Source organism: Python bivittatus, unplaced genomic scaffold (genome assembly GCF_059951505.1).
Source record: "Python bivittatus isolate LINGU-HERP-01145 unplaced genomic scaffold, Pbiv_v1 ctg000670_np1212, whole genome shotgun sequence".
In the NCBI taxonomy this organism is placed as follows: Eukaryota; Metazoa; Chordata; class Lepidosauria; order Squamata; family Pythonidae; genus Python; species Python bivittatus.
Window position 1 is genome coordinate 6,922,768 of NW_028277094.1, and position 25,794 is coordinate 6,948,561.

Sequence of the window (25,794 nt, forward strand, 5' to 3'; positions counted from 1 at the left end):
AATAAAGTGAAGCATGCCACGTTAAGACCAAAAAAGTGCTGAAACGGCTAGATTATTTTAGCAAGACAGGAATAACAATGTACATGTTTACTACGGGGAAAGGAATCTGGTCACGCTGATGTCGGTGATCAAGAACAGTGTTTCCCAACCTTGGCAACTTTAAGACCCATGGGCTTGGGCTCCCAGAATTCCCCAGCCAGCTGTGCTGGCTGGGGAATTCTGGGAGCCCAAGTCCACGGGTCTTAAAGTTGCCAAGGTTGAGAAACACTGATCAAAAAGCACAAAATTAGGAGGGGGAGAATATTTTAATCTCAAAAGGAGAGTTATTATGAGCTAGTACTTTAGAGATTTTGCATCCTAGCATTCTCTATTAGCAATTTAACAAAGGCGAAGGAGTCCCTGAAGTAAAATTAAAAACCACCATCGCATTTATTCTTCTGGAATTTAAAAAAGATTACCTAGTCCTCACTCTTTCTTCAATAAGGAGGCAACAGGGATGGTGTTTGATTAATGTTCCATTCGGCTTGTTTTGCTGCCTGATTGTTTGAATGCAAGTGGAAAACGCAGGTCATCTGTGTCTCAAATTCTAATCTAAACTTCACTGTTTTATTAAAGGATTTGCACCGATTTCTGATGTATTGCTTCCACCTGTTACAATGTTATTTCAAAGCCACACATACCAATACCAGCAATCCATCTGATGCTCCCTTTATTCTAGTGAAGTACCCTGTATACCAGAACAGCAACTCAATTCTATACTTACATCATAAAACCTCAAGCTAGGTTCACGCATCAGATTTATCCACTGAGAAAAGTGAATGAGGACATGCGTACCACCATCTTATCCAAATTGATCTGCAGCTCGTTACCCAAAGTCAGAACGTTGCCCTGACCTCTGGATCCAAGCATCTGTCAGGCTGCGTTTGTGGAAACTGGAATGTGAAACTAAGTCAGGTTGTAGGGTTCCATTCTAGTTTCTGCAATTCCAGCCATTCCACATATGGATGACATGCTAAAGCCCAGGTAAGCCTTTCATTGGGATAGGAAGGGGGGTCAAGAGGGTGGTCCCTCTTTTCTGCAATTAAGACGGTCATGTTAAGAAAGAAGCCACGTGACTAGCATCTTCCTTCCAAGAGAAAGACAAAGGAAAGGTGATTGGATTTGCAAAATATGGCTATTGGTGCTGCTGCACTTGAAAAATCTATCCTGAATGGATGAAAAAACAGGTAAGTACTACATCTACTTCTTCCCTTGTTCTGAAATATCCTTCACACCCTTTTCCATCCAGCTGTTTTTTACTAAAGTGCTGGCCTTGGGTCTGGGCTATACCGCTTCAGACTGCAATTGGGACAGACAGAAGATTGGAAAGATGTTGGTACTGCATGCAAAAAGAATAAAAGGCAATTTTCAGACTGCTGTCAAACTTTCAGGAGCGAGTTTAGCAAGTCTATAAGAAAGTTGATGGGGAAAGGGCAGTAGGGAAACACCTCGGTATCCAACACAACGGCTATTATCAAGTTCTTGGTGTGCCTGCATACGTCTCATTACCAGGCTAAACTCTGCAAGAAAAAAAGCTCAGAGAACATCAAGAACCCAACAGTTCCACCATGAGCTGCAGATACTCTCCACTATTGAAAAGGCTCTTCTGCGATGAACGCTGAAAGGATTCTGGCCCCAAATGCCTGATTGCAAGCTCTCAAGTTCAGGCGCTAAGGCTAAAAGTGTATACAATGTAATAGTAGGATTAAAAATCCAATCAACACCATCTCAGTGATTCATACCACAACCCTGCGCATCCAATTAAAGCTTATTCTCACCAAATCCATTTTTGAGTCAACACCTGCGTTATCTGGGTCAGGGCTTGTTTTTTAATGGAATCTCACAACGGGCACATCCAACTAGGGCATAAAGATCTTCTGCCTGTGTGCAATGACCTTACAACACCACGGGCACTTCTCCACCGCATCGGCGCAATCTTGGCAAGCCAGGAGGTGCCCACAAGGAATGAGGACCACTGAGATGGGTTTATCCATACAGATCTTGCAGATCTTTTCTTCCTCCAAACGTTTCAGCTTCTCTTCAGTACTGAGATCTATTGGGGGAAAGAGATGTCATGAGACACCATCAACAAGGAGGAAGAAAGGCAGTACCCACAATTCCCAGCAGCTGCCCAAGTCATCAACCTAGGCTCTGCCATAGAACTTAAAATTAAGTGGCACCCGAGAAGAAAGGGTTTTCCTACAATGGTGCCATTGCCTAGCTAAAGGAACATGTTCTTCCAAGAAGCTCTCTTATGACTCACTGCTACATTTCAGGCATCAGGTCAACTAATTGTATTTGTCCAGTCTTTCCACCAACTTTACTATGTGTTTTACTGTAGAAACTCTATGCAATATCTGCTCATGAGCAAAAGTTCTGTCCTCAACTCAGAGTTTACCCTACTCACTTTCTAGTACAGTATCATTTTGTACAGCCTGGCTCCAAGCATTGGTATCTACAACATTCACCTTTCTGCAGGTTGTTTCCTAAAGTTACACTGGATGTATTCTCTCTCTGGGAACTGATTAAGTCTGTGATAAGAGCCTCAACAGATCGGTAGCACTCAGTCGAAAGGCGGTGTTTTCTTTCCACTGTTTTCCTAATTTCCTCCATGTTGAATCCCATTTGCAATGCACTCTGGACCATCTGGTTTTGCAAATGTTCCTCATCTGCAAAAAGCAAGAGACTTTTTGCTTTATGAAAGCAAGAAAACCCAGCTAGGAAAATACAAGCAGACCTTGACAGACAGTTGAATTACCACATTACACTAAATCAGAATATTTAATCAATGGTTTATGACAGTGGCTAGATTTGGATATTACATTTAGCCATGCTGGGTTGGGTCAGATATCACATTAAACCAAAAACAAGCACATTCAATTACAGGCTTATTATTATATAGCATTGACCCACTCAATGAGAAAGTGGGTCCAAATGACATAAAACTACTATTCGATCCTGCATTCCGCCTTAAAATAAGAAAACTCAACCTTGATCAGTTTTGTGTTAAGTTCAAAACCATGATAAAAAAAAATTGGTATCAATTATGTATCATGTTTTTTATATATAGCTCTACATCTTAAGCCTGAGGAAGTTCAGGTGAGCTGGGACTAACCCCCACTCCAAATTCCCAACCTGATACGAAAATGCTCACAACTTTTAATTAATGGATAATTAAATACTGCCCACTATATAAACATTGAATTTTGCACTAGGATCTCCAAAATCTGCATTCTCAGGGAAATAAATGTACTCATTATTTCTGACTGTGAATCCAAGTTATTGAATTAAAATAAAATCCAAAATAACTGTTGTTTCTTTCTAAATATCAGCATATTCTAACCTAAGGTTCAGTGTTTTACTTCCGGTATTTTTCCTGCTGCAAATTTAAAATGACCTAGGACCGGGTCAGGTCCGATCTTATATAGCATCATCCTGCCTAATGAAGCTATATAAAGTTAGACTGAAAGTTTTGCCAAACTAAACCAACAGATGATTTTTTTTTCTTTGCAAAACACTTGTAAATGCAATTAAAATAAGATGTAAGGCTGTTGAATTAAGACTGCAGATTTGGAGTTATTCTTCAGCTGACCTATGAAAGCAAGGAATTAAACTGATCACAATTGAATAGATCAGGGTATACATACCTTCAATAGTTGACATTTCCTCAGATTCTTCTGTCTAAATAAATAAATAAATGTGATGTTAAGGTTCTTGTTGCACTCGATTAGAATCAAAGAACAATTTCTGCTAGGTTCGTTCAGTAAATAGAAAGAGCTGATGTAGTGTCACAATCAGTAGCTTCCAGTACAGTTTGTTTATTTACACTGACCTACCAACTTAACTGTCAAAGCAGGGATAGGCAAACATTTTGAGTTGGCAAAAAAATCTGGAATTTTGAAACCCCATCACGGGTGCTTTCACAAAATGGCTGCCAGAGTAGCTGAACTAGTCACAAAGTGGTGGGTGTGGCCAGTCACACAACATCCACTTATCAAGAAAGCAAGCTGGTGAGATACTTCATTGCTATTACCCTTTTTAGCCTTACCCATCCCTAAGACACGCTTAACCTACATTCGTTTTTTGTTCTGGACAGTGGACAGACTTCCCAATTAAGCACCAGATTGACCAACCCCCCCCCCCCATTTTTATTGTCTATAGGGCCCATTTAACACCTTGAGATCTTTTTTGAAAATAATTTTATTAAATATTATAATTGCAATAGCCAAAAGGAAGGGAGGGAAGGAGGGAGGGAGAGCAAGCAGGCGGGCGGGCAGGCAGATATACAGAAGTGACTTCCAACCTTCATCACAACAAGTATAAACAATTTTGGCAACTTTACACCACCTCTTAATGTACAACCAATGATCTCCTCATCCCATGTCTTATCCATAAACAAATCCATAAAGCATTGTCATTTGAATGCTGGTGTCAGCAAAAGTCCATTAAGGGTTGCCAGAAATAACAACCTATTTTAACCTTGATCAAATAAACCAACTTTATATTCCTTCCTTTTACTTCTAACAATCTTAATCTTTAGTCCATTCAAGGGATGTCTTAGAACTTGATTTCATTTCTTTTTTTATGCCCTCATAAGATTCATCCGAGCTTTAACAAACCTCTTTTGTGAATCCAATATAAAAGAATTATCCAGGTCACTCTCTTGGTTTATTATTTGTAATTCCCTTTTGATTTTTAAAGCATCAACCAATTTCTTTTGTATGCCCAATGAAACATCTTTTTCCATGTCATTCTTATAGCCTGTCATTTGTAGATTCGCTTTCGATGCCAATTCAGTCTCTGTCTTGTCATATAAAGTTCCTCTTCTGCCATTTCTTCCAAAACATCTTCTGGACATGGTCTATCCGTAAATGCAAACATCGCTATTGAGACTGTTGATATTAACTTCTGATTCCATTTTTCAAAAATATCCTTCAGTATTTCCAAAGTTATAATATTTTGCATCATTCTGTAGCTGTTAATCAGGTTTATGTATTCTTCTCCTTTAATTAAAACCTTTAGTTCCCTCTAGTGTCCAATTTTTAAAATTGTTTCTCTCTTTTATGTCGTAGAAAAAATTCAAAACAAGTCAACTTTCCCATGGGAAGGATGCTTTATAATTAATTCCAAAATCTTATTTCAAATTTATCTGGACTCTTAATCCGTTTATAACTTTCTAAAATCCAAGTCTTAATTAGCTTTTTGCTGTTTATTGCAACGTTTTTAAGTTCTTAAGCTTGTAGTTAAAATTTTCTTTCATTAAGGATCAAAGGCAGACTTGCTCAGTGTTTTCAGACTTGTCGATCCAAAGGTTTCTAACAGCTGAAAAGTAGTTAATAAGCAACTTTTAAAAGTGATTAGAAAAAGAAGTAGGCGAACCCAGTGTCCTTTTAAAGGCACCAACCACGGTTTGAGCTAGATAGCTATTCCTCGTCTCCCACTGTTCAAAACCCGCTGAAGACTGCTGTCTTGCGGTCTCCTTGCGAGGAGCACTTTTGCACAATCTCCAGTCCTCTCTTCATCTGGAGAGGTCTGAAGAGCCAGTCTACTCACCGGCTCTTCGTTCTTCTCCATGGTCGTTGGCTCCACTTTTTGCAGAGCCATCTTCAGACTGCCATTTTTTCCTCTGGAAGTCCAGTAGCCCCCAACGCCTTGAGATCTTCCTGAAAATAAAGCCAATGCTAAAACTTGAGAGAGATTGTTGGAAGGAGGCAGAGGAAGCATTCACTGACTATAAGAAGAAACAGCCCAACCCAGATGCGGGTCTGTGGGAAGGACATGCTTCAAAGAGATTCTGTCTTAATTAGTTTGCTATAAGCGTGCCTAGGAATTTACTCTGTTAGTTTTCAAGCTTATATTTCTACCCCCGACCAGCATTAAATATGCCTTTTAGAAGTCCCTGTGGTTCTTGCTTCTTCTGTTTGCCAGCTCCGTGAAGGCTGGTGCTTTGTAGCACATCAGCTTTTCAATTATTTATTTTAACTAAAAAAAAAATGGGAAAAAAAGATAAAGTAGGAAAGGAAAGCTAGTGGCTTCCTGGGAGCCACGTGTAGACTGGCACCCGAAGGAACTTTCCCAGCTTAAAATAAGAGCTTACAATCAAAATATTTTTCAAAACACAACCCAAAGAGGAGAAAGGAAAATAAGCAATTCTGGGTCCTCATTGGCTTACACTTTGCATACTAATGTCCCATAAGGATGGGAGGGGGAGATGTTGTTGAGGGAAGGAGATGAGCCAACTAGTAGCTAATCCAAGCCTAACTAAGGCAGGTGGCCAGATGGTCTCAACTCCCAAGGAGAAACCACCCAGAGGAATGCTGGTGGTTGCAGGAATACACTTCAGAGAGGGAAGGAGACAAAGAGCGAATGCCGGTAAGAGATCTGACGACAATATTCCAGAGCCAAGCTGATTTTTTTCCTCTAGAAGCCCTTGAATATCAAGCATCAACCAGCCCTTCTGAAAGCAGACACTCCCAAATCTAAGGGGAATATTTATAGCTGACCTATAAATCTCTCAGTCCTTCAATCCGGACTGGGCCATTCTACCTCCTGCTCCGCCTCTATCTAAATCGACAGATATACACACTCTTACACACAGGCAGCTCCTGACGTCTTCAAGTGACAAATATCACAGTTTGTACTTGTCAATTCATTTCCGTGAGCAAACGCCGGTAAGAAGAGCAGGGCCAGGACTGTTCTTCGCCGTCAACAAGAAAACCGAAATCAAATAAGTTAAATGCGGCCTTTTCCGTGGCAGCAATTAACCTTTTCAGCTGCGCATGGGAACACCATCTGCTCGCGCAAAGACAGCTGGAGAGACCGCAGGGTAGTAACCCAAGCCTTTCTACTAATTTAATTGGCTCAATGCATGCATGATTTAAAATCTACATTCATCCGAAAACAAGAGTCCCTGTGGAGGTAGCTTGAATGCACGGCGGAAGCGACGGGAAAGGACCAGGAGAGAGACACTTACGGCTGATTCCTGCGGCAAAGGATTTAAATGAACACTGTTCACAAAGGCCTGGCCTTTTTCTTCGCCCAGATATTTGCACCTAGGTACAAAATGTTGGAACAAAATTAGCCAAAGCTGAAGGTACTTAAGCAAGGCAATAATCTAATTCACACATCACAGGAAGTTAAGTTTCTTTTGGTGAATAAACCACCCTTATTTGGACTCACACAACACACTGTGCCATGAAGCATGATGGACAGGCTGCACATACCTTCAAAACTGATTCAGCAGAAGTTGGATGAGGAGACATCCTCTTGCTATTCGTGAAAGCTTTCCCCCCCCAAACATCCATGACTAGCATTCAATGAAGCAACTTGCCTCTTTAAAGCAGCAGCATCTTTTCTACCCCCCCCAACTCACCCATCAAGCCTAAAAAAGTCACGCTGTTTTAATACATTGCAGAAAAATATTGTGCTCAGGTGAGGCCCAGAGTGTTTCTTTCAAATCCTTTTTTGAAGCACATGCAGAGTTGCATCTCCTTCTGCTTCCTGTCCTGCCTGCTGCTTGCTAGAGTCAAGGAGGACACCAACTCCATCAACTCCAGGACGGCTTCAGGCTTTAAGCAGCAGGTGGTTTCACCCCTTCCCCCCCAACAGAAATGGTTTCATTTGTTTTCAGAGTGTCCCACCATGTCGCAAATAGATATGGGTGAGAGGCTATGGGGAAGCTAGGAAAGAAAGGGAAGGGAGAATAGACATGAACAATCAAGAGAGGGAAGGGGAGTCTGTTGCCACGTTATTTATAAATGGCAACTCAACCCAGGGGACAAAAAAAACCGGGAAGAAGCATTTCAAATAATTCAAAGAGACTCTGCCTTAGTGAACTCAATATAAATAATGGTAGGACATTCCTTTTACCATTTCCAATATTCTCTTATTTACTCCAGGCTGGCAGTGATCTTGCCTAGTGTGTACACGACACCTTCTGCCGAAGATGTGAACTATTTCTCAAAGGTAGGACTTTCCCTAGTGGTGGAGGTAACCTTGCTCATGAAGAAGTCCCTTCTTGTGAGAGTTTGAAAGGAAGAGGAGATAATAGAGGATCAAGATGTAGATGAATCCATTGGTAGCTTATCTTATAAGCAGTGATTTAGCCCAGGTGGCAAGAAACCTGGGAAGAAGCATTTCACATCATTCAAAAAGGCTCCACCTTAATGAATGCACTATAAATGAGGGTGGCAAATTCCTCTGTTTCCAAGTTATATATTTACCTCACACTTGCATCAGAGGCATTTTGCTGAAATCTGTGTAGTTCTTGCTTCCTTGATCTTGCCCTGCACGGAGCTTGACATCCAGAACGTGAGGGAAAGTCAGATTCCTGTCATTTTCCTATTCAACTAACCAACAGATGCTATCTGGGGTTCCAACAAACATGCCTCCAGCCCTATCTGGAAATAATGGGGAATGTATCTGGGGCCTCTGCATGGTGAGCAGGGGTTCTGCCCAGTCACACATCCCTCGTAGGGGAATCTGATTCATGTGAGTGCATGCTTGCCTACACACAGGTATCTAAGTTAGCTTTCTCCAATCCAGATGTGTTAGGACTCCAATTCTCAGAAACCCCAGCCAAGAAAAACTCTTTCCTGCTCCCTCCCAATTCTTCTTCCTCTGGTTGGGCTAGTTTTGACCATTTCTTGATCTTTCTTAAACTGTTCCAAGATTTTTTCTCAAGGCTGAGAAAGAGGTGCAAAGCTGAACATTCCAGGAGTAGAACATCCTGTCCTTCCTCCAGACCATGATAAATCTGGCTCTTCTACATCCAAAACCCCACAAACTGCTTCCAATTCAAAATATACACTTCTCAGAAGCCAGCAGGCTACCTCCACAACTGGAGTTGTCCAAAGCTTTCCACTTCCAACACATTTGGTTTTGCACATCCCTGAACTGAGGATCTGGTAAAAATATTGCAAAGCAACCCTCCCAAGATACAATCTGAAAGAAATGAAATATTCATACCCAGGAAACCATCTTGCATGCTCCTCCCATGGATCCTCACCAGCCTTCCACTCTTTCAATCCTCCACCACAGGAAAAGCATTCAACACTGTCGCCAGTACCTGAAAAAAGCATCTTGTGCATGAAAACAAACTGGGTCTGCAAATACTTTCTGCACTGTTGACAAAACTCCCATTCAGAAGTGGACTTTTCTAGTCAACCTCTAGAGCAGTGTTGTCCAAACTTGGCCACTTTAAGATGAGTGGACTTCAACTCCCGGAATTCCCCAGCCAGTATGGCTGGTTGGGGAATTCTGGGAGTTGAAGTCCACTCATCTTAAAGTGGCCAAGTTTGGACAACACTGCTCTAGAGACTATTGTCTATTATAGCACACTTCTTACAATCAGTAACCAGACAAACGAAACAGATTTCATTCCTTTTGAGTGTCTGGAATAACTTAGATTTAGATCAGCCCTCCCCAGCCTTGGGGTGGCAAATGCAATGGAGAAGACCACTCCAAATAAATACTCCCAAATTATAGTCCAAATCCAGCTCCAGCTCTTTGAAATTGATTCCCCCTTGAATCAGTCTGGAGTCTGGTCTCTTACGTTTTAAAAAGGCCCTTAATGCTTCTTTTTTGAGGACCTTTATGAAGCTGGAAGACCTTTTCTTCTCAGTAGCAATATTGACACTGGTTAAACAAAGGTAGTGCTGGGAATAGATCGTGTTACATTGATCATTATATCATTTTAGGGTTGATATTGCATCATAATGTTCGTTTTGTTTTGTTTGTACTGCACTTATCCGTAAGCGCATATCAAATAAAAATATTACCATTGCTATATCTGGATGACGTTTGATTGAGGAAAACCAGTTTAGATGGTTCCCAAATAAAATCCACAAAGCAACTTAGAAAAGACAGGAGATCCTAGTTCAATTCCTCACCCTAAAATCCGTTTTATTGATGCAAAAAATAAACCAGTGAGTACCACAAAGGACATTACAGTACATCATTGAGTCCCAACATTTCTAAGCTCATGTTTCATCTCTACACTGGAGTATGAATACACTCCTTGTCAACACTAGATCTTTCAGTGCAAATCAGTTCTGGAACAGTTTTGAATTTTGTGATTAACCTTCTAAAGATTCCTATTTTTAGTTTCCAGCAGACTCTAAATCAAATGAGATAAAAAGAACTGCACAGCAGCAAGGACTGTTAAATGTGTAAACCTATTAATGCATTAAAAAGGGGGGGGGGAATTGCACTATAACTTAGTCTCCTGTTGCATGATTTATCTCAAGTGCTCACTATACAATATTTTCTTGTGATAATGGTCCAAAAATAAACTACTTTTAGTTCAACATCTGCTGAAATGATCAAAAACGGCTTTTTTCAAGATCAAGAACTGCTAAAACGATCGAGAACATATACTATTAACTGCGAGTGGTCACAGCCATAAACTAGAAAATTGTTCCAAGTTGGTGTCTCTTGTCTGTAAACTTTGGTGGTTTGTTTGCACTGACTTTTCAAGCAAGACTTGTGTTTTCTCCTTCTTAACAAGTGAGAAGTTGTGGTTTGTTCTCAGCTTCCAATTCTGGTTTGTTCAGAAGCAATGCATCCCAGATCCTTATTTGCAGGACATTTGCAGAATAACTGTGCTTGTCTTAAAGAAGTCCATACCTGAATATGGCCATTATATGATTATCCAAATTGGGGGGGGGGGAACCTAGTTCACCCTTCACTATGCCATAGTTTAACCAGTTTATCAAATAAACTACAATTTGCTAGATTCGTTCAACACATTAAGCCTTAAGGGAACCCTCTATATCAGGGTTTCTCAATCTTGGCAACTTTAAGAGGTGTGGACTTCAACTTCCAGAATTCTGGGAGTTGAAGTCCACACATCTTAAATTTGCCAAGGTTGAGAAACCCTGCTCCATATGATTCTCACTAAGATTGCATGAGAAAATACGATGTTGGTTAAGACAAGCAAAACATCTACTTCCCTAAACCCCCTTCCCAGGAACCTGAGAAACAATAAACCATGTAGGCTCAACCATGAAGCATTTAGGCAGTCAAGGAAGGTTGAAGAAACTATAAGAAGATACTAGAGGTGAACAAAGATTCTGGAAATTAAAGCCAGTATAAAATAAACTCCTAAAAGTATTTTCCTAGAAGACAACTATGCTTCTGAAATACTGCCTTTGTTCTTTCAATATACCACTGTTTTTGTAGTTCTACCCTATACCTCATAGATGCCACTCCATCTCTGGTCAAACACATGTATGCTTAACCCAGTCATCTTGGTCAATCATATGTATATGCTCATGGGTATAACTTTATATAAAGGAGTTGTGTCCCCCACCCCTTTTTAATTTTGCTTTTGCAGCCTCCAGTACTACAATCAACAGTATGTGCTTGCAACAGCATGGGGTGCTGATTTCTATTTTAAACTAACTCTTGGGGGAATTTGCGAGAGAAATTTCTCCTGCAAGATCATCCAGGAAGATCTACCTATAGCTGCTGTGGTCTCATTTGCAACTACAAATCAAGGCTTTCTGAAAAGGCACTCTCCCCTGAACAGAGGGAGCTGCCTACCCTTCAGCCTTAACAATGCTTTCATAATGTATGTTTATGTGCAATCTTTTAATTGTGAATATTCTTAAGCTTGAATGGTTACTTTCTTTCGATTCTGCTTTAGGTTTCGACGACCGACCACCAGGAGCCGGCGGTATAAAATGTGACAAATCAATACAGAAAAGAAGGTGGTGTGTTGGGTTTAGATTACGGGATTGGGAGACTCACCGGCCAAGGAGACTCACTGCAAAGTCCTGCATTCACTTACCTAGGCTGTAAAAGCCTGCTTGAGCAAGCCTCTCCTTGCTAACCAAGTAGTTCCACGTCACAAAAGTCTTGATGCGGTTTGCAAAATCTGCCATCAATGGGTTGTGTGGAGGGTGGGCCCGATGGCTGTTGCTTCTCTCCAGCTGTGCATCCCCTGATTGATTTGGAACGGTCCTAACATTGCCAACATCATGACCGAGGACAAAGAAACATCTTGGGAAATGGCGGCGATGCTCTGACCAAGCCTGATCACCACGTTCCCAGTTTTTCAACTTGCCCCCACAACAGAAGCATTCGACTTCATCATCAATGCCTCGGTAATAAAGTCCAGCATTGGCCAGCTCCTTCGGAGTGACCGGCGCGTAAGGAGACCAGCGGTGAAAAGATCTCAGCCGGATCTCTTCACTACACATGGCAGGATTTTGGGGGTAAGGGGAGCCAGAGAGGTCCACCACTTGCCTGGTTCTCAGTAAGTAATCTGCCTCAAGATCAGGGGACAGATCAGGATCTGGTGGGACAGAGGTGGCTGCAAAGCCAGTTTCTCTTCCAGGAGGGCCATTTGGAACCGTGCAAAGCAGAGGAAGCTGTTCAAAGTTAACACTGTTGATAAACCTGCAGTTTGGGGAAACGCTTTTGTGCCTTCCAAACACCGAGTCCCCCTGTTTCCATCCTTCTAGGGTTGCAAGACAGCTAAAGCATCTGACTTGGTCTCCCTGTCCAGTGTAGAAGAACCCTGCCTGGGCTAGAGCCGAGGAAGAAACTGGGCAATGACTTGGAAAATTGGCAAATGTTTCTTGTCTGGAATCCAGCTGAGCCAGTTCTTGGGCCAGGTCCTCGGAAGTGGGGCCGTTACATGTCATCCCTCTTTAAGAAGAAGGAGTCTTCCCCAAAGTTCCTAAACAAAAAACACATGCAAGGTTAGAAACAGAGAGGCACTATGAAGATAATGCTTAATGTTAGTAGGGCACCCTCAAAGCCCCTTTAATCTGAGAGGCAAGGTTGGACAAATTAGTGCCCCCCCCCAAACCTTAATGCCACCTCCACTGTTCCTCCCAAAAAACTCCACCGAATGTTTCTGTGGTTTTTAATGTGACAGAAAGAAGAATGATGATTAATACATTTCTGTATTCATCAAAGGCACTGGGACTCAGCAAATATGCTGTATTTAATTTGTTACAATTTAAAATCAGATGTAAGCTCAACTCAATGGAATTTCTGTCCTGATCCTACCCATTGCACCCACCCACTTTTTGGACTGTCGCTTCTGGCATACTTTTTATAAGCCCAACACATTAGCACCAAAATGTCCCCATCCTAGTTCAGAACAAGACGTTACCATCCCTATTACAAACACAGGGCTTCATCTGAGAAAGCCTTCTCCGAATCCTGCCCATTAATTGACTCGTTTGTAATTCTGTATATTGTGCAACTCCAGAAAATGGAGCTAAGTCAATCAAAGCTCAAATGACAACTGATCATTGTGTCTTGCCTTCAAGTTGATGGTTGTTTTTCTGTTTTTCTACGCTTCCAGCCCCAGAACAGTCGGGGTGAACACCCCCAGGCAGAACTTAAATCCCTTCTCTAGTTTTCTGATCACACCAAGCCTAATGTGGTTTCTTTTACCTTAGTGTTATGCACCCAAAACAGTCTTCTCTCACCTTGAACTCCTCTGCAAGTTTTTGACCTCAACATCAAATCAAACTTTCTTCCTTCCCTTCCTTCAGCTTTATTTTAAATAAAATCTGGTCCAGTAAAGAGGTCAGAGGTCATCCTGGAAAGCTTGCATTTTTTTCCCTGATCATCAAGTGCGTTTGCCTAACAGAAACTTTGGAATTTCTTTTAATGGCTAACCGAGTGTAGTGGCAATGCGGAAGACCATTGTTATTTCAAGGAGTTTAGGTGACATTGTTTGATTTCTCCTGCACATATTAAGAAAGCTCACTTTGAATCATAATAATGTTTAGCTGGCTTGTTTTTCACTTTTACTTAGAAGTGGAGGGGGGGAGGAAAACCTTCAGGACTCTGGATTCTTTTGATGAGCAGGTATAACATCCAGTCAAGGTCACTCTCAAAGCTCCTGGCCCCAAAACAGAGTCATGGGATTGCAGTGCCAGACTTTGATTAAAAAGCCCTGGCATTGCCCCAGAATAGGGAGCGTGGAGTGTGGCCTTGGGACCAGGAGCTGTGTTATCTAAGCCATCTTGGGGTCTCTCCACTGTCGCTTTATTGTGGCTCCCGATAGTAGGGAGAGAGTTATCATCATCTTGCTTGGTACATTATGCTTTTATACCAGTGTTCCTCAACTTTAGCAACTTTAAGATAGGTGGACTTCAACTCCCAGAATTCCCCAGCCAGCATGGCTGGCTGGGGAATTCTGGGAGTTGAAGTCCACCTATCTTAAAGTTGCTAAGGTTGAGAAACATGGTTTTATACTATGCTTTTGTATTTGTTTAATTCTATCTGCTAATTTTGTCTCTTACAGTTTTATATTCCTGTTTAAATCTGTTTGCAATGAAGCCTGAAATCTCCTTACTTCCCGGGGTGTGTTTATTGTCTCTGGATCTAAAAGAACTACAAGAACCGATTGTCTGGGCACCCAACCACGGCATGACCGTACACAGAGCTCTGCTCATTTTGCTGGAATTGACCCTTCTGGCTGAAAATCCAGATTCCCCCCCCCCTTCCCAGCTGAGAAACGGAAGAGGCTCTGAAAGGTTTGGAAATTCCCTACCACCAACTGCCCTACACCTACTCGTGATCAAAAGGGGCTGGATTGCCTGTTCCACCCTCCACTCCCAAGTTTGCCTTCTTTTAACACCCAGGTCCAATCTAATGGGGAAAGTCCTTAAAATGCCTCCCCTTACCGCTCTCTAAAGAAAGAGAAATGCCAAGGTTTTTCCCTGGCACCACGCTGGTCCCCCCCCCCCCCCAATTGGTGGGGAAAAAGCCAGCAGGAAATGATGGGCGGAGGGGCAAAGTCGCCAGCAGTTCTACCCATCTCTAACGTGGGCTTTATGGCAGGAAGAACTTTATCCAGCCACCCCGGGTAGCCCCTGAGCCCCTGTACGACCGTCAGTGGGCGGCCCGGGAGCCCCAAAGCCTCAAATCAGGCTCGCGGGGAACAGCCAAGCAACTGGCAAGCGCAAGCCAGCCCACCCCCGCGGAAAGGCCCCCGCCCTCGCTTCTCTTTACGAGACGGCGCCGTCTAATAAAGCTGCAACACGGAAGGCGGGGGGGGGGGCACCTACTGCAGAAGGCTACCTGCGATCCGCGTGGCGGTGGCACCGCAGCGCCCGCGGCTGGGGACGTCCCCGCCGACTCGCCCCCGCGGTCGGGGAAGGAGCGGGCGCGCGGGAAACCCCGGGCTTAGGGGCTCGACCGCCCCGTCGACCCAGCCAGCGCGGCCGAGGGGAAGGGCTCGCCCCGGGAGCCCGCGCTCCAGAGCGACCCGCACGGCCCGCCGGCCGGGCCAGCGCCGCGGCGGCCCAGGGGCGGCAGGGCAAGGACAACCCGAAGCGGCCCCGGGGTCGGGAAGGGCGCGGGGGAAACCGGGGGAGGAAGGGGCGCCGCGGCGCCGGGAGCCTCCCCTCCGCGGCACGCAGGGTCCGGCCGGGCAGGAGGGGCGCGGGCGCCCCGGCCCGCACTCACCCGTCGCCGCTGCCTCCGCGGGGACGCGCACACGGCCGCCCGCCCGAAAATGGCTGCTCGCGGCCGGCCCCGGGAGGAGGAGCCGCGAACGGCGGCCGTCCGGCGGGCTCGCGCTGGGCCCGGCGCGGGGCGGCCCGGGCTGCCGCCTTCCCGCCGACCCTCGCCCCGAAGCCCGCGGGGAGCGTCCCCCAACGCAAGAGGCGGCCGCGGGCTGGACGAGACCCGGCGACGGGCTGAAACCAGGGCTGGGGGTCCCCGACGCGCCGGAACCCAAACCTGGGTCTGGCTGGGGGGAGACTCCGCCAACCGAGCACCCCGCGGGGCCGCCAGCCGAGCAGGGTGGGCAGGCTCGCTTTAACGGACGTGGGACTCGACCCTGCGCAGACGCCTTCGCCCCCCCCGAGAAAGACGAGTTCACCCCTCCGGCTACGCTACAGCCAGCGCATGGCTTGGCCATGGTTCCCTTGCTCGCTTTCCCGCGCTTGGGCCACACGCCGACCGAGCCGCGCAGGGAACGCACCGGTCCGGAGGGGCTCCTGAGGGCCGGGCGCGCAGGGGGCCCCGTCGGGGTGCGCCGCAATCCCGATCACCGCCGCGCGCGCTCGCTGGACTCCGCGCGCCGACTCGGAAGGCTGCGGCCGGCCAACCCTGCCTCACGGCTGGGCCTGGGTCAGTCCGGCCAACGCGCGTTGCGCGCCAGGATCCGAGGCTTGCCCAGCGGCCCGATTTAGCGGACGGCGAGCGGGGCGCAAACGCGGCGAACGGACCGAGGCGGATTCTCCGGCTTGGGATTGATTCCCTGGTTGGCGTATCCGGCGCTTCCCTTCCGCTCGCCCGCGGCGGTGCTGTTTGACGTCCCCGCCGCCGCGGCTCTCCCCCTCCTGCGCGCCGCAGGCTCGCCTTCCCGGCATGCCTGGCGCGGCCGTCTCCGCCGTCCCCTCTGACCTCGGCCCGTCGTCGTTCTCGCATCCGGGCTCTCCGCGCCACACGGGGAAGATGGCGGCGGCGACATCCGCGGCGGCGCTCCCGGCCGAATGGATCAGGAACTGGGAGAAATCCGGCAAGAGCGAGTTGTGAGTGGGGGGGCGAGGAGGGAGGCGTGGGGACGGGCGGGCGGGCCGGGCTCTTCTCCGAGCGATCCCCTCCCGGCTAGGCCTTCTGGCCCGGGGAGCGCCCAAGTCGGCTCCCGCTCCGAGCCCCAGCTGTTCCGCCCCCTCCCTCGTTTCGGGCCCGAGTCCCGAGGCCGCCTCCCCCAGCGGCTGCCTTCGCGACGGCTGGGACTACAACCCCCAGGATTCCCAGCCCGCTCTGCCTTTGGCTGTGCCGTGCCAGGAATTCTGGGAGTTGGAGTCCAGCCCGCCGGGAAGACGCCAGGCTGGGGAGCCAGACGCTTCTTTCATCCTTCCACCCGCTTGGAATAGTCCCGTTCCCCCCCCCCCCATTTTCTTTCTCTCCCCCCCAAGTCTACTTGGGCCTATTTTGCAACCCTGCAGACTCCAGCTGTGCACGCCCACCCAGCCCCGTTGAGCATCCACCCCCTTTCGTTTGTCTTCTTTTTCAGGACTAAACGTGTCAAAATCTGTCACTTCGCTTAGCCTGAGATTGGATGGCGTTTCTTCTCTCCCCTTTTTACTTCCACCGCTTTGTACGCTTCCCAACATTTCCTTTTCTTCCCACATTAAAAAAAAAAAATGAACAGAAAGGAAAACAGTCTATTAAAATTTTCTTGTGAAAATGAAGTGCTAGTACACGAGCCCTTTTCTTTGCCTACCTTTGATGTTTCCGAGGGCTTACGTTGTCTCATCCTCCTAGTGAGATTCGTAGATTTTAAGGCTAATAGATTGTGTGTCTGTCTTAACACAGCAGTTGAGTTAACAAAATCAGAGTCAAGGATCAGTGACATTTGTAAAAGGATTTTTTACAATCTGAAATGTTCTTATTAAATCCAGTTGAGCTCAATGAGGATTACTTCTGATGTTTAATATTGTTCTGTAAAACTTGCATTCCCCTGTATAGTTTGGAAGCTTCATTCATATATCTATTCAAATTTATTTTATGCTATTGCCATGCAGAGCATGCCTTCTTCAGTTGGGCACCTTAGGAGTCACCCTCAAGTCCCGGCTAGTTTCTCTTTAATTGAAATATCTTTAGGCCATCTTTTGTTCCACACAGGAAAGTTACAGCAACTTTGGAAAAACATACCAAATTAATACCAGTATTACCATTAAAATCCCAGAACAGAATCAATGTATTGTATTAAATACATTAATAGGTTATTTATAAAATTAAAAATAATAGAACCTTTTTTAATTTCTTCTTACAACTAAGAAAAGGTGTTGCCTGTCTCACTTTCTGAAATAATGAATCCCACAGTTTAAAGGTTCCCATGGTGCAAAAAAATCCTCAGAGAACGTATTAGTTGTGCATGCATCTCATAAAAAGCTAGAATCTTTAAGAAATTTGGCTTATAGTGAATAAGTAAATGCTGTTTGAATGTTTCCTTTTGGCTTTTCTTATTCGTTAAATCTACCTGTGGTTGATTTATATGCAAATCAGAAGTTCTGTAATATTTTCCTCTTAAAAATCCAAAATCATACATGTTAGCCAAGAACAATCCAAAGTAACTAGTTTGCACATAACACTAACAAGCCATAGACAATCATTTGGTTTATTTTAGCAGCTTTTATTGGTAAGGAAGAGAAAAGTATGAATGATGAAGCTGTGCACACTAATATTCTTCAAATCACGGTATGCCTGACTTCTTTGCAGTCCTACTGTGATGTAAGATGATTACGGAAACAGTGACTTCCCAGATAGAAAGATGTGTTAGATTTTTTTTCCCCCAGTGGAAGTATCAAAAGTACATTTGGATTAGAAAATTTGAAGCATGCATACATGTAAGTTGAGGCCAAATCATGGTGTACTTCCTAGTCACAGTGTTATTCTTGAGCATTCTTTGGTCAGTAGCTTTAAAAATATGGACTGGTCAATGTTTTACTGGTATGGATGACTTGCCACTTGGCTATATTTCCAGGTGACCCTGAACCACAAGGTCACCATATTTTGGTCGCCTGTATTGTGCAAACTCAGCCCTTCTGATCAGTTAAGGGTTCAGCATGCTCAGAAAAGTGGATTAAATGTGGAACCCATGGATAAGCATGGTCATCTTATTTACTTGAAAGTCAACTTTTATAAAGTATATGCAACATATCAGTGGATATGTTGATTTAAACAAATGCTTTGAAACTTTCTTTTTTTATGTGCTGATTGACTGTATTTAAGTCATCCACCCCAATTTTATGTGACAGGATTCAAACCAGAAAACACAGCTGTGGAAACTGTTTCCATGCTTAAATTTCTACAAGAGAACATTTCTAAATAGGTTTAAGCTGGATAAGAAACATTGACTTGTTTATGTAACTTCTCTGTTCACAAACACAACTGCTGCTATTCCCCAGATGTCCCTTATTATCAACTCTCCTGCTTGCTATATTATTTGTCCTCTTAATTCTGTACTGGAAAAATAAATCCACATTCTAAAATAGCTTCTGATACCAATTTAAGATCTAGTGTGTGTGCTTGCTTAAAACACAGATCTGAACATTTTCATTTGTGGAAAAGTATACTGTGATTGATATGGGAATTAGCGTGCAGATTGTTGGGATCTAGATTATATATATTTAATGCAGATCGATGCTGGAAATGGGCATTTTAAAACAACTGACAATTATAATTCCAGTAAGTAACATGCTGCAATTATTTGTGATCTATACTTTAAGGAATATTAATTAGTAGAGAGGTTCCCAAACTTTCTCAGTTCACGGCACCCTTAGTTTTTCCATGGCGCCTCATAGTTCCCAAACTTTGCATCAGTACTCGGGGTGTGACAGTGCAGTTTGGGAATTGTGGGCTTAACAGAACTCTGAATTTACAGGGGTGCCACAGGATATTTTACATTTTTGAAGGAAACAGCAACACTAGGCTAGCAGTTTGCACAGTGTCCAACAGATGTTGAGTATTGCTGCATTTCCCTTGAAAATTTAAAATACCCTGTGGAAAGTCAGGGTGCTGCAGTGTACAGTTTGGGAACTATGGAGTTAGTAATTAAATGTTAGCAAAGAACTGGGATTTTCTTAATGTGAATTCCAGTAATTAAAATGAGCCATGTAGGTTTAGGCCTGACTCAGTTATCTGTTTTTTTCTCATTTTGAATTGAGGCTTTAACTAAGTTGTTCCAATGTGTTCATTTTAAAACTGCCTTCTCTTCATCATAACCAGACTAGGGATTGCAAATATATACTAATTTTAATGTTGTCATTAGTAGAAAATTTAAAGTAACTGTTGAAGAATTGTTCCCGTGTTTATTAGATATAGCCCTTAATTCTGATATTGCAAGTAGGTCCTCCTTGGATGAAGATTTAGAATCCAAGTGTATAATCTCCAAAGGGAACAAAGAGCAAAATTAAAGCAATTCCGTCATGACATAGGTACTAGGTTCCTAAAAGATTAGATGCTGGTGAAAGAAGTCCTTTAGTGCACATAACCTCCAGCTTGCAGGATGGCAATCTCAAGTGCATTCACTATCCCCAAGATTATTTTTCTTATATCATCTAGTCCAGTGTTTCTCAAACCTGGGAACTTGAAGGTGTGTGGACTTCAACTCCCAGAATTGCCATTGTGGCTGGCGAATTCTGGGAGTTGAAGTCCACACATCTTCAAGTTGCCACATTTGAGAAACACTGGACTAGTCCATCTATATCACTGCTAATACAAGAAACCCTCTACTGCTTTTCTGTTTTTGTTCTTGTTTTAATTCTCTCGCAAAACTAACACAGAGAGTTCATCATTTTCTAAGACAGTCAGTTTTGAAAGGAAAATAGTTGCCCTTCCTTTTATGCGGCACTTGTAAATTTCAGCTAGTGTGGAGAGAAGGGAGGACAGTAGAGTAGAACTGGCATTTGGAAGTTGGGAAAGGGAGGTAGAAGGTATAAAGTTGACAAGCATGAAGGGTCCAGTCATTTAAAACGGGGAGGGCACAATTATGAACTCTTTTCTTCGCTACAACACATTTTCATGTTCAATCGTTGTACTCATCTGGTGGAAATCAGGAGTGGAGCTGCACCACATTAACAGCAACAAAACTTAAAAGCAACTTTGGTCAAGCTCCATTTGTCTTCCTTTTGAATGTAACCGTTAACATTTGTTTCGGTCGCATTTTTTTTTTACCCAGCCTCTTTGCTAACTGATTTGTCAGTTGATAGAACAGCTGTTTATCTGGGTTAGATGGCAGCTGTGAATTTTGCTATAAGTAGTGACTGACTGTGAGTAACGGCAATTCCTCCATAATTTTACACGACAGTTTCAGTGTTTTTCTTTAGTACTTATTAAAGCAAGAAGTGCAAGTCCAGCAGATGATTTTATTTTTCATTTAGTTTATAGGACAGAATGTCCAAAGATCCCTTTCTGCTAACGGAAAAATGTTTGGCATGTTTAGAATTACTGCTTAAAGGCAAACTTACTTTGTTTGTATAAAACTGTTGCAAACAAAGTGAGTTTGTCTTTAAGCAGTAATTTGCTTAGACACTGCTCGTAGACTCTTGGAATCACTGAGAATCTGCCTATGATACAACATTTTGCAAAGAATCCATGATTCTTCATAGTTAGACCTTTGATTATGGCACATGCAATGAAGTGTTAGTTTCCGAACATCAAATTGGGCTTAAAAGCTCACATTTTGGATGAACTACATTAAAGAAGCATAGTTCAGCCTTGAAAGCATCAGGTACATAGATGTAATGCCAATTGATTAAAAGGCTTTTAAAAGTATGTTGCTTAGGATCAAAATGTCTAGTATGAAAATGCAACTTAAAATGTAATAATTAAATAATTCAAGCTTAACCTAAAATTTAATGATTCTCCCAATCTTTAGGTTTTTCATAGCATTCTGTAATCTGGAGTATTTTCTTGATGGAGAAGTTGTAATGAAAATTTCAGGACTATTTTTTTTTTATAACACATATCTGTTTTGAAAATATCACTAACTTTTCTCTTTTATGCCACACTTAATGTGAATTGATTGACTGATTGATTGATTATGTGCCATTAAGTCAGTGCTAACTGTTAGTGACCACATAGACAAATTTCCTCCATGACGATCTGGCCCTAACTTGGTGCTTCATGTCTTCCAAAGGTGTACCCATTTCCACTGTAACTGAGTCCATCCACCTTGCTGCTGGTCAACCTCTTCTTCTCTTTCCTTCCACCTAGCATTAAAGCCTTTTCCAGAGAGCCAGGTCTTTGCATAATGTGTCCAAAGTAGGATCACTTGAGCCTGATGTGAATCTATAATAGAGTTAAAAATCTGTGTTAATTTATTTTTAAAAAAGTTTATTTTTGAGTCACATTTTATAAATGACTGTCAAATGAATGTATCTATTTTAATTTGGAAGGCTTTTATTTTTAGAGTTCACATATAAACAACTCATATTTTTCTGGAATCCCATTTCTTCATAAAGAAGAAATGTTACTTTCATTGACTTTTTATTCACTTAAAAGTTTAAAAAGAAATAAGGTCTTGATAGCATTTAAAGAAGTATCTCCAGTACACAACCAGAATACCTCATTCTGTTACTTAAAATTAACCTAAATTATTCATCATCATTAAAGCTTTGTATCATCTTTTAAATCTCTGTATTCAAAGTATTAAGGGAGTAAACATACCAATTGTGTGTAACAATCAAAAGGCAGAGTTCTATTTTCTTTTAAACATTTCCTAAGTCTGAATACATTTATTACAAAGGAATGTGTTTTAATGAATTACAGACTATATTAATTTAATGGTCTAGTGCAGTGTTTCTCAACCTTGGCAACTTTAAGATGTGCGGACTTCAACTCCCAGGATTCCCCAGCCAGCAAGGCTGGCTGGGGAATCCTGGGAGTTGAAGTCCGCACATCTTAAAGTTGCCAAGGTTGAGAAACACTGGTCTAGTGTATTATGACATTTAATCAGTCACAAACAGGTAGCTATTTAATGACATCCTTTGCAGGGCATGGACCTAATAGTTTTTCTTTTTGATTTTTCCTCAAAATTTGGTTGAATGTTAAAAGATTGTGTATAGCCACAAGAATATCTTTCTCTAGGCAAACTCTTATCAATTCTGGATACTAAACAATGTTCACTGTTTCATTTTAGCTTGCAGCTATGTCGCACTCTTTCTGAAAATACAACTTTTAGAGGTGAGTAAATGTCTTGGGGTTTTCATAACTGAAGTCGACCTAAAAAATCTGACTGTTACTTACCCTTCAGTAATCATCAGCAACAACTCAGAAATAATTAGAAATGACTTACATTTATGAAATACAATACTGTCATAAAATATGTATCACTACTATTCCTTTGAATATATTACTATGGAGTCACTCTGCAGTGAAATGGGCAGTGACAAATTTGAAATATATATAAATAAATAAAATTACACTGCATATGTTACATTATTCAGTCCCATTTTTTGGTTATCTTACAGGTATCCAGCAGGCTCTCTATGAGCTTGCATATCATGTTGTCAAAGGAAATCTAAAACATGATCAAGCATCTAATGTTCTTAATGATGTTATAGTAAGTATTTATTTGTACTAGTTCATGAAGCAGCCTCCTTCAGCCTAACACTCTCCAATTTAGTGGGAATTGTAACCTCCCCAGATTCTCAGCCAGGATGGATGTTGAACATATTGGCTGGAAATTCTGAGAGCTGCAGCCTGAATATATTTGGAAGGTGCCCAGTTGAAGAGCAGCATCCTAAGCCTATAATGTTCCTTTAGCTTTCTTGGTGAACAGACTAGAAAAGTTTTTCTATGCAAAAACTCATTCATTTTAAATTTTGAGAAGGAAACTGAATACACTAGAAAATGAAGCTCTGTCATAATTCTTCTTCCAAGATACTGGGACAGAAAGTTCTAAGGACTGGATGGTTAACCTATTAATTTTAGCCTGTTACGCTAGAAGCTGTTACTGATTCATGTTCATTTTGACATAATTATATTGTTTTAGCTTTGGGGACTCAGAAACACTGCAATAGTTTATGATTCACAATTCATATCTGCACTTTAATTAAGCGGTCACTATTCTTAGACTAGAAATCAAACCAAATTGAAGATGCAATCCTGCTAAAAGCAAACACTGAAATATTCCTGATTTAGAAGGGATAGTTAGATACGTGGTCATGCTCCACTTTTCCACTGTAGTCAGTTCTTAATTTAACTCCCATCATGCTCTAAACTTAATAGGTCTGAGTTTGAAGGTTAAGAGCATGTTATTTGGTCTTTTTAGGGGATGTTTCTTGATACAGCTTTCTCTGCAATTCTTAAACAGTTCATCTTTTATAATAGTTTATGGCTGACGACCTCAGTTATCTTGGAGAAGCCATTTGCCATTGTAGTTTAGATGAGAGAGCCTTGCGCGACTTAAGATTTGTATCAGTCTACCTTAACTTCAGGCCCTAATCTAACTAATGTTTAATAAAAATATTTCTCACCTAATGATTTCTTTTAACAGGAATTTCGGGATGACATGCCCTCCATTCTAGCTGATGTATTCTGCATATTAGGTAGGTCTCCTTCCTTCAACTTTCTCAGTTTGGTTACTTTTAACAGTTATAAGGAAGAATCCATAGGAAAGACTCAAGGGATTTGTTTGAAAGGCATATATTAAAGAGTTTGTTCAAAACCATCATCATCATAGGCGCTAAGGGTGCAAAAAGAAATCTTGGCCATTGGCAGGGAATCATGAAGTCTGAAGAAGCACACACATTTAGGAAAAGAAAAAAATGTAAAAAGCATCTTGAAGTCAGAACATGCTCAGTGGCCAACAGATTCTTTTTCATATTTACTGTGCTAGATAATTTTATGCTTTCTGTACAATGTTTAATTTTTTAATCACTGAAACAGTCAGATCAATGGTAAATTCCATGGTACAGTTTTATCAGTTAGTCCCAGGCATCAATATGAGTAATTGTTCCAGGACATTTCCTTATATTAGAGAATGGATTTCTTCACAGGGCAGAAGACTGAGCAATTAGACAACGGTTTCCATGATGAATATTAGTACTTAATAGTTTAATGCTGTTTGTTGGTTTTTGTAGACATTGAAACTAGTTGTTTAGAAGAAAAAAGCAAGAGAGATCAGTTCATGCAGCTGGTGTTAGCTTGTTTGGTGAGTTATTCATTTTTTTTAATTAATTTATGGGGAAGAGAAGTTATCAAAATATACATGTTGGAGATTTTTAGGACTTTTGTTCCCTCACTTTTTTTTTTACTGTTTAATACTGCCCAATTTATATTGGACAGACCATTTTTCATAAAATAGAAGTAAATCTATTTCTAGTCACCATCTCTTGAGTGCAGTAGTTTAAACAATTTCCATACAGAAAATGAAATGCACAATTTTTGGGGACTTGTGCTTAATCCTTAGGTAGGTAGAATCATAATATTTGAAGGGATCTCAGAAGTAATCCAGCCTTCCGCTGGTCAGTGGAAGATCTGCTAGTATGTCTCTGACAGATGACTAACTCTCTGTTTGAAGATCTCTAGGCTGACAGCTCCTACAGTTAGGAAGTTCCTCCAGATGTCTAGCTTGAACCTGTTTCCTTGTAGTTTTAACCCATTGGTTCTGGTAGGTAGTAAACCAATCACGAAAGTTTAATGTTAAAGAAAGGTCCATGTGACATCCCTACCATTCAGTTGTCTGAACTCCCGACTACAGGCCTAGATACAAGGAGAGATCCATCAGTAGGACTCGTTTTGTATCCCTTGTAACAAAGACCCACCAAGCTGCATGCAGCTCTCTAAGAGGAGAGACTCTCAGACTCCTGCCAAAAGTTATTGTAATTTTTACTGTGCCAGAAGAGAGAAATTATTGAACACATGGACACAGTATTAAATGTGTTTTATTAAATCCTGCCTGGAGAGTTGAAACCATTAGGTTGAAACTGCAAGGAATAGATCCAGGTTAGATATTAGGAGGATGGTAACAGCTGTCAGCCCATGGAATAAGTTACATTATGAAGATCTTCACCGGAGGTTTGTCTTACCTTCAGTAACGGTATTAACAGATCCTCCACTGGGCATTGGATTAGACCTAGATGACCACTGAAATCCCTTCCAACTGTAATTCTAAATGCTAATTCAGGGTCAGTGAGATCAGATCAATTTTAGTTTTTCTCCTGACCTCATCCATGTATTTGCCCTTATTCTGCCTGTCTTTGGAGGGTTGCAACTTCTAGCATGCTATTCAAAGACGATATAACCTCTGGTCCCAGAAAG

At 42.5% G+C, this 25,794-nt stretch overlaps 2 protein-coding genes across 6 annotated transcripts in view; one reads left to right on the forward strand and one right to left on the reverse strand.

The window, feature by feature from the left end:
- Positions 1-214: 214 nt before the first annotated feature.
- On the reverse strand, positions 215-16,136 carry XIAP (X-linked inhibitor of apoptosis). Of its 4 annotated transcripts, none has more exons than XM_088151696.1 (7): positions 15,998-16,136; positions 11,831-12,724; positions 9,007-9,106; positions 7,013-7,091; positions 3,687-3,720; positions 2,508-2,708; positions 215-2,092 (listed from the first exon to the last, which is right to left on the reverse strand). In XM_088151696.1, exons 2-7 carry the CDS (start codon positions 12,687-12,689, stop codon positions 1,899-1,901), a joined length of 1,467 nt encoding a protein of 488 aa, XP_088007822.1. In that variant the 5' UTR covers positions 12,690-12,724; positions 15,998-16,136; the 3' UTR covers positions 215-1,898. The 4 variants fall into 4 exon arrangements, with proteins under 4 accessions (XP_088007822.1, XP_088007823.1, XP_088007824.1 ...); XM_088151697.1 differs by lacking the exon at positions 15,998-16,136 and adding an exon at positions 15,478-15,561; XM_088151698.1 differs by lacking the exon at positions 15,998-16,136 and adding an exon at positions 15,091-15,225.
- Positions 16,137-16,349: 213 nt separating this feature from the next.
- The window catches only part of THOC2 (THO complex subunit 2), a 44,485-nt gene continuing 35,040 nt past the window's right edge, over positions 16,350-25,794 (forward strand). For both annotated transcript variants that reach the window (XR_015798090.1, XM_088151695.1), the window contains exons 1-5: positions 16,350-16,550; positions 22,670-22,713; positions 23,001-23,092; positions 24,029-24,080; positions 24,615-24,685. Coding sequence is in view for 1 of the 2 variants with exons in the window: in XM_088151695.1 (XP_088007821.1) it covers positions 16,387-16,550; positions 22,670-22,713; positions 23,001-23,092; positions 24,029-24,080; positions 24,615-24,685 (423 nt within the window). In the remaining variant the exon portion in view is untranslated. The remainder of the gene's footprint in view (positions 16,551-22,669; positions 22,714-23,000; positions 23,093-24,028; positions 24,081-24,614; positions 24,686-25,794) is intronic.

Excerpts from the sequence above, each read along its gene's own strand:
- XIAP (XM_088151696.1), bottom strand. The coding sequence starts at position 12,689 with ATGACATGTAACGGCCCCACTTCCGAGGACCTGGCCCAAGAACTGGCT. Across the intron at positions 9,107-11,830 it reads AGCAGGCTTTTACAGCCTAG|GTACTGGCGACAGTGTTGAA; the intron begins GTAAGTGAATGC and ends TGCTTTTTTCAG. Across the intron at positions 3,721-7,012 it reads CTTTGCCGCAGGAATCAGCC|ACAGAAGAATCTGAGGAAAT; the intron begins GTAAGTGTCTCT and ends TTATTTATTTAG.